The sequence below is a fragment of the Halyomorpha halys genome, unplaced genomic scaffold (assembly GCF_000696795.3).
Source record: "Halyomorpha halys isolate HHAL.00 unplaced genomic scaffold, Hhal_1.1 Scaffold108.1, whole genome shotgun sequence".
In the NCBI taxonomy this organism is placed as follows: domain Eukaryota; kingdom Metazoa; phylum Arthropoda; class Insecta; order Hemiptera; family Pentatomidae; genus Halyomorpha; species Halyomorpha halys.
Window position 1 is genome coordinate 2,086,068 of NW_027112950.1, and position 9,278 is coordinate 2,095,345.

The 9,278-nt window shown below is 33.6% G+C and overlaps 1 protein-coding gene across 1 annotated transcript in view; it reads right to left on the reverse strand.

Moving 5' to 3' along the window:
- Positions 1–2,096: 2,096 nt before the first annotated feature.
- Positions 2,097–9,278, reverse strand: part of LOC106677804 (probable cytochrome P450 6a13) — a gene marked incomplete at its 5' end in the record, with an annotated part of 7,813 nt that continues 631 nt past the window's right edge. Inside the window, 3 exon segments of the mRNA XM_014415939.1 lie at positions 2,097–2,469; positions 3,308–3,553; positions 8,555–8,779. Coding sequence (XP_014271425.1) covers positions 2,303–2,469; positions 3,308–3,553; positions 8,555–8,779 — 638 coding nt within the window.

Consider the following 9,278-nt stretch of genomic DNA (forward strand, 5'->3'; position numbering starts at 1 on the left):
AATTATTTTAAGTTAAAAAAACTCCAGCTGGTACCTCTCATACATATCATGATATTGATCTAACAACATCAACATATGAGTTTTTGAAGTGATTTTCGTGGCTGGCCTGCTTAAATCAGTCTCAGATTTACGAATATTTGGTTCTGAAGGTGAGTTTTTTTTTATTTTTAAGGATTTAATAATATTTACATCCCTTGTAATTAGCCGCATGAGCTAGTTCGCAATTTACACAAAATGGTGTATCCGTAAATTTTGACGACCATTTTGTGAAATGGTGTTTACCTTGCACCTCGGTTCAAAATGACAAAAGTTCTTTTTACCATAACTTTGGCTGTTAGTACCCATAGAAACGTCAGTGTTTTTCGGTTCTACTATAATTGGGGCAGAAAATAAATGTTTAAGATTGAAAATATCTTTGGCCTTTTCGTTATTTATAAGAGATACTGAACAGGCTGGAGTTTTTTTTTTTTTTTTTTTTTATCTTTATTTAGTATTTTGGATACATAGGCAACTTCGAATTGTTTTGAGTCTAACTCGGCCTTTAATTCGTCTTCGGTTTTACTATAGGAAACCTTCCTAATCACTACGTGCAAATATTTATTTTTATCCATTGAAAATGTATGGTACTCGATTTTTTCTTCATCATAGTACTTATTTATAGTTCTGTAATCTTCGATATTTGCTAATATAATTTTCGTATTGATACCGATTAGATGGGTAGTAAATGGTCCGATCCACAATGCATTCAAGTCGTTAAACAGTAGCCTGTAATTATTAGCGTTATGTAGAAATACGGAGGTATTTTTATTGTATTGGGCTGAGCATTCGGGTTAGTATTGTTTTATTTTTTTTTTGGCACGAGTCTTCCAATGAGGACCTATACAGCCCCAGACTGGGAATGTCAAGGTTCATTTCTCGGGCCGCCGCGAAATAAATATTGACCAGCCCAGGTCGGAATCGAACCTTCTGAACCAAGCGCTTTGGGACCCTCACCCTAGCCCGCTCAGCTATCAGGTCCTCGGTTAATATTGTTATTGCTGGTACTTGGTGTTGCTGAGGAAAGGTCGATTTCTGATAACATGTTAAATGAGCCGCCCACCCTAGCTTTTAAAGGAGTAATTTTATGTTAATACTTACCCATTTTTTCAACGGATGACTGGGACTGATTTGAATCGGTGCCTTCAAAATTTCTTTTTTCCCAATTTGATTGTAAGTCTACATCAGATTTATTAGCGGTAATATGTTTGAGATTTTGGGATAAATCGTGCGAAATGTTTGATTCATCGCCTGATTTCATTTTATAAATAAAAATAACAAAAACTTATCCATGAAAGGATGGAAATAACAAAAAACCAAAAATGTCTAATAGGGTGCACACATGCTAGAAAGGACTTCACTCTATGAAGTCAGAGGCGAAACTGGTCAAGATGTTCGTTGTTAACATTGATTTTAGCACAACAGTTTTGAGTTTCTACATGTGAATTTCATATGAATATTATTCTTTAGCATTTATTATCAATTTCTAGTTTTTATTTAATGTGCTGTAATTACCAATCTTAATGGGAAAATTAATATATTTGAATCTGCTCGTTATGGTTGCCATTTTACCGACTTTTGCCTTGGACACGCGCCGCCATCTTGGCTTTGAACGATATCTTTTGTGACTGCATAATTTTACTGATGAAAATTGGTTAGCTTGCTTTTTGGTTTAATAAAACAATTAAACTATACTGAAATGATCCATAACATAAAACATACTAAAAATTATTTATTTACATATAAAAAATAACTATTTACTCAGAAAAGTAAATAGTAAAAGTATATAATTGTGTAAAATGTAAATATCTAATAAGTGTACATTTGATAAATGAATATATCGACAAAAATGTTTCAATCCAGCTTGATCTCATTATTATTCTATATCTCACATGTATTCTAGGTTTCTACCTCAGCAAAAGGAATAGGAATTTTTAACAAGCAAAAATTGCAAGTTTAAAAAAATATTAATAATGAATAATAATTTGGGTTAAATATTATTTAGGAAAAAAGTACATAACAGGGACCAATGTTTTTCACTTATTACAGAAAAAACATCATTATTTATTAAAAAAGATTTATTTAGGAACATAATGTATATAACTCACTAACATTCTAAATAGTATGAATAATATCAAAATAATACTTAATTGATTATAGACAATTAACATATAAAACTATGTTATTTTCATTGTTACATATATTACTTTACAGTCATTTACAAATTACTTGTCTTTGGTAAAGCATGTATTTAAGAAGAATTATATTAAATTCTTCGTGTAAGGTTAAGCCATAACCCTCCGATAGGTGTCAAAAACAAAGTCTTTGGGTGGTACTTAAGGGGTCTTATTGTTTGTTCGTTGACTGAAAGTTTATAGGTCATCAAGATTTTTATTACTGCAACTTTAACTTCAACTTTAGCTAATCTCTGCCCTGCAAAATAGGAAAAAAAAATAAAGTTACACAAAATTATCATGTTTTCTTACATTAAAAATAAGTATAATGTTTTTGGGCATTTTTTAAAAGCTTTTATCATCTGATGATAGTAATTAATTTAATTAATACTTCCTGTGATTTTTGTATTTATCACAGAATAATCAACGTATGTGTCACTAGGAAGAAAAACAAAATAAATCTTAACTCTATTTTAAAATGAAAAATTCCTACATAAATGTTTTGAAATATAAGAAATTTCATTATAATATTAAAATATTATTGCATAGATTCAATGAATGTACAACAATTTTCGATCTTTAGGGAGGAATTTCTCAGTCCATTAGAGAGTTATTGATAGATTATTCATATAATAATAATCATTGTTAATTATATTCTAAAATTAAAGAAAGAGATCTTTTGCAAAGAACGATTATAAAAGCTTCAAACCGATTTACCTCATGATATTCCACAAAATCCATGATATTCAGTAAATACAATGATATCAATGTATTTATTTTTGTATAGAAATTTCTGTCAAAAAAGTAGATAATAATTTGTGAGATTTTGTTTTAAATAAATGGCAAAACCAACTGAATTCTGCCAAATAAACTAAAAAATACCTTAATTAGAATCTCACTTAAACACATATCTCACTTTTATGGAAAATCATTCAGATATAATACATATGTTTGTTCATTGTAAATGAACTTAATCATTATAATGAATTTAATCATTATAATGATTAAAGGAATTTAAAGGGGGGGGGAATTAGCTGATTACTTGTAATTCAATACTCTGACAATTTTTCTTAATTTAGTTAGTTTAAACTGTATACCTATGCAGATCCTTGGTCCATCCCCGAATGGTAGGTATGTTCCTTTTATTATTCTATCTTCATCGTCAAACCTAGTGGGATCAAATTTATCTGGTTCCGGGTAATATTTAGCATCATGTTGCAGAGAATAGATCGGAATAAAAACCATAGACCCTTTTGGTAGGACTAGAGAACTGTCGGGAACATGATAGGGTGACCTGGCTTCTCGGACGATTGCTGAAGCTGGTGGATACATTCGTAGTGTTTCTGAATGCATAAATTTGGTCATTACTTGATTAAATTTTCAATTTTTAATATACTTGTTAAATCTATAATTAATGTAGTTCAATTTTGATGCACTAGTATGATTTAGTCGTCATTAAATATCATTATTAAATAAAGTTGTTTTACTTAATAAGTTTTGATAATTCTTATCTTATTTAAATTAATAATTATTATTTCTGGTTATCATCAATTCTTCAATCATGTCATTCTTAAATATTTATTTTGTGTGGGGGCTACACCCTTCTGCCCAGTTAATAAGGACATTTTATTTGCTTTTATATTTGCCATGTTTAAAGGTAATGTTTAATGAAATGTAGTATGATTTATTTAAATAATAAGGATTATTTTTTGTAACTGTAAAAATTCGATTAGATTGGTGACACTGGAGCTGTAAGGATGAATAAGCTAGTCAATCAATCATGAGCTGTGTTTTGTGTAAATGTTATTGTTAATAAAAATAGTTAACAACTTTTTTGTGAGTTTGTGTGATTTCTACCACCATAATATCACTCTAGTAGTTAGTCTGTGACATAAATAATAATTTTAAATTTTTTCTTTGTTCATAAAAATATTCTGCCTTATCTCTACTTTAAAATATTTTTTTTGTTCAAATGAATTAAGATAACATAGAAAAAATGTTTAATTCAAATTAATAAAATTTTATGAAATATATATTAAATATTTATTTAAATTACACCATGTCAACATTAAATCAACCCAAACCTAAGCAAGGTTAGCAATACTATATCTATTGGGGCCACAGCCTGGTTGTCCTAGAGACACCCTTACACTATACCCAGAATAAGCTGGGTTCTTCGGATAATTAATCTGGGTATTAACTATTGTGTTTGGTAGAGGGTGAAAACAGATAAATGGTAACTTGAAATAAAGGATTCACTGCTTTACTGTAATAAGGTAAGATAAGCACTGTTCTATTTATGAATCCCAGTTTACACCAAACTGAGTGCCATGGCAGGTGAGATCTTCCTTGGTATATTCAGAGTTCAGCCAATCAGTCAGCTCTTGTTAATAGTTAGCGGTGCCAACAAAATTTGTGCCACAATCAGATAACCTTCTAGATGGACGACCTCGTCTAGCTACAAATCTGTCGAAAACATCAATGAATGCTTCGGTACATAGACCATGTGCCAACTCAAGATGGACTGCCTTGGTTGAGAGGCAGATAAATAAACACATGTACACCTTGATGGTGACCTTCTTCTTGAACTTTCATGTGCTGAAAATGGTCCTGCAAAATTAACGACTGCAATATGAAAGGTATTGCTTTCAGAAAACCTGGTTGGTGGTAAATTATCCATCAAAGGGAGTGAAGTAGGTTTGGAGAGTCTTCTGCATGTTAGACATAATCTTTTTACCTTGCGGCAAAGTTTGCATAGGGAGATAATTATGAATCTTCTTTGGAGAACAGTCTGAAGGGCAGTGCAACCAGTAAGAAGCGATGTCTGATGATAGTACTTTACCAGAGATACACTAAAGAGCGCCTCACATGGTAGAAGAATTGGATGCCTTTGATCATAGACAAGGTGAGAATTGTCCAATCTGTCTCCCACTCTCAAAACTCCCCATTCATCCAGGAAAATTCCAAGGTGCAGTAGCCGATTAGAGAGGTGAACTGGTTGCTTGTATGCCTCAGGATAATAGTGTTCCTGGACGAATGTTACTATCTTCATGAGCACAGAATCAAATTCAGTCGCTGTGATCTCAGAAAATGCTGTCGAGGTATGTTGACTTCTCCATATGCGGATAATTCTTAAAGCATAGGCAAAAGACCTAATGAGCCTGTTATAATTAGAGAAGTTTTCTGTCCAAGCTATTAATTTAGATACATTAAAAGTGGTCATAAGATGGTAAAAGTAGGTTTGATCTCTTGTGAATATTCACAACTTAGAAAGTTTTCCATTTGTGGTGTAGCAACCGGCTATTGATGATGTAGTGATATCCATTCGGGTCTCGCCCACCATAATGCATGATCAACGAGTTGTGTTGGTTCTAATCCTCTGGATCTGGGTTGTCTCGAGAAGACACATGCCTCCACCACGATGTCTCAGCGGTCTCGAGGATACTGACTATTCGATGAGCGACTAAGGTTTGTCAAGGTGTGGAGTAGTGAGGATGACCATGCCAAAACCACCATTGAATCAGTAAAAAGATGAACCTCGTAATCCTTTAAAGTGAATGACAACAGTTTTATGGAAGCAATCAGACGTGTCAATAATACAGCTCTACATAACTCTAGGTGAGGCATGATCGTAGGCTTCATCCGTGCAAGCTTAGTTTTGGCCTTGATCAAACTAGCTCACTCGTTGGTGCAAAGGTATACAGCAGCTCAATAACCACACTCCAACGCGTCACAAAATCCTATCATACAGCACTGTTTATGTCTTGTATCACCTAGGTAGCGATAGATATTAAGATCCTGTAATGATGGTTGATCCTACACAAAGCTCCACCATCTTGATTGAATATAATCACGTATCTGTTCATTTTATCCACAACGCAGCTTCCAGATCTCCTGTAGAATCAATTTCTCATAGAAAATAATCTGTACTAAAAATCCAAGTGGATCATACAACCTGGCTATTGTAGATAGAATGGTACGCACTCATTATAGGGCTATGGTGATTGCGATGTTGTTAGAACTGGTAACAATGTCATCAACATATACGTCATTTATGAGTGCAGACGATGCCTCAGGGTATCGTTCTCCCTTGCACTCAATCAATTGATGAATGACCCGCATGGATTGGTATGGGTATGACTTCAAGCCATATGCGATGGTTTTAAGTTCGTAGGTATCCACTGGTGCATCAGGGCTGAGTCTCTAAAGTATCTGTTGGTAAGCTCGATCCGAGGGACGAATCAATACCTGACGAAACATTTTTACCACATCAGTGGTGAATACAACTGAGTGCCTTCGAAATCGAACAATGATATCCACTATATCATTCTGGAGTTGTTGCCCGGTCAGCAACTTATCATTCAATGAACCATTTGATGTTTTGGCAGAAGTGTCAAAAAACACTCTAATTGCATCAGAGCAGACAGTCAGTCTTTCAGGTGTAAGTTCATCAACTTATCGTCATCACGTTTGGCACAATCAGATGTGATGTAGGAGTTTTGGCTTCCTGAGTCCATCACCAAACAGATGTCTTGAACACACCTCTGTGGTCCTTTATTTTTGCTAATGCAGTTCCCGACAGTACTTTATAAGCAGATGAATTCGTACTAGCCAAGGCTACAGCTGGGTTCTTTTCATTGGTAGATGAAGTTGAAATGGATTCTACACGTGGGTTACCTTCAGGTGTAGGAGTAGATAGGTGGAGCATGGAATGATGCCTTCCATTACATTGTCTGCAGGTGAAGACGGATGTGCACTGTCGAGTTTTATGTTTGAGACATAAGCAATTTCTGCATCCTGGCCAAGTCATTAACATGTTTAATCTATTAATTGGAGAAGCAGAATGAAATTTAGGGCATTCCTTTATTAGATGATCTTCTTTACAAATGAAACATTGGAATCCCTGAGGTGATTTTGTGGTGCTGGTTGGTGAATTCATGGTGTGCAGTGTTGTGAATGATAAACGAAAGTTTTACCCAAAGATAGGTTTTTATTAACAGAATAAATCTGACATAAATTGTAACCAACAAAGTAAAGTATAAAAGAAACATATGTTAAATTAACATATGTTAAATTATCAGTCTTATCAACAGGGCGTTAAAGTAGTGGGAGGAAATCCCACAGAAGTAGGGAAAAAGGGAATTAGATCACCACATGCAGTGAGGTAACTCTGTTCAACGACCAGATTGATTGCGCTTTGGTCTAGGTGATGCAGCATGAATGCGCTCTACATAGTTGGACTGGTAGGTGGTATCTAATGATGATCGTGTCAGTTGTTGGAGTTTGCCTTCAATAAAGGACCTCAGATCCACATAAGATAGTGTACTTTGTCAGAATGCTCCCTCTCGAACTCTTGACGTAAGGGTTGATCTAGATATCTAAATATAATTTCAAATAATAAGTAATCTTCTCTATCTTTGATTACTAGATATCTAAAGCTGTCCACTGCTACCAATACATTAGAAGTTAAATTTTCTAATGCTTCGATTGAGACCCGCTCGATGCCAAATAGGTTTGGCATTAATAAACTTGTTGATGTAGGCTGAGGACAAACTTCTCTGGTCACCGTACCTTTGAAATAACCTATCCCAAGCCTGGTCGTAATTGGCTTCAGATCTTGGGATTGCTTTGGTACAATCCAGTGCCGGTGGTTTATGTACACCAATTAGGTAGGTCAGGTTGTCTATATTAAGATGACAGGTTGAGTATTTTAAGATGGGTGACAGGTCTATACACGGAACACTGTCAGCTGAATAATCATCTCTATAAAATGAGATTGATTGAGTCCCTTTTCTACAGGTTCTGTAGAAAGGAGAAAGGATGATGAGACTGCCTACCACATCATTTATAGATGTGATTCAGATCCTCCTCTTCGGTAAAGATCATAGCTTGGACCCCAAACTTTGCGAGACAGTGGATCCTTGCACAGTGTCCAGATTCGCAAAGGCAATTGGCCTGCATTGAGCAGAGGAGGGACGGTGTACAATAAGCCCTCTGTAGCCGTGAAATATAAAAAAATTTCTAAACCCTCTTTACTCAATATGGTGTTTTTATAAGGGCCTAATTTTTTTCAACTGAAGAAATTAACAATTTTTGTTTTCTGATTCTTCTCATTGATTTAATGGGAAATAGAAAAACGATTTCAAACAGAACAATACAATTTTTAATTATAAATTCTTTATCTTCTGTAAATTATGAACTAAACTAAAAATATAAGCACCCAAACTATAAATCTCAATCTTTCATACCACGAGAGAATTTGATATATTTAATTAAATGAAATAGGGATACTTGTCTAAGTTATATAATTAAAATGATTAAAATTACTAAAGTTAATCACTAACCTGATAATACTTTGTCAAGGAACGCCATTTCTTTTACTGCTTCATAAGTTGGTACACCATTGTATTTTTTTATTTTCTCTTGTATCTCATTATAAACTTGCTCCTGAATTTCACTATTTTGAGCAAGCTCAAAAAGCATAAAACTGATGGTGGTTGCAGTGGTATCATATCCAGCCAAGAAAAAGACAAATGCATTGGCTGTCATCAACTCTTCATCAAATTTTACTAAAAATATAATTAATTATACAACAAATCATATTATGGGATATTTTTATTTTAATCATTTTTAACTAAATTATGCTAAATCTTCCAATTATAATTATTTTTAATTTATTATATATTTTTAACTCAGATTTTATTGACCTCCCCCCCCCCCCAAAAAAAAAAGAAAAATAATAATGAACTTATTTGACAGATGATTTCATTCTAGAAACATATAATTAGGAAGGTTTCATTGTTGAACTGACATTTCCACAGATTACAACCACGCCTTTGAAAGGATATGATGGATATATGTTGAGCCATCGATTAAAAAAGGTGAGATTCAATAAGCACAATTATTTGTCATATACTCATTTTTAAAATTAATGTGGAAAGAACCTTTATTAGACTGCATTATTCCTATTATAACTTACATTATAACTTAATTATATTAGTTATCTCAGAATTTTTGTTGAAAATAAATGAAACCTCTCTCTCTCTCTCTCTCTCTCTCTCTCTCTCT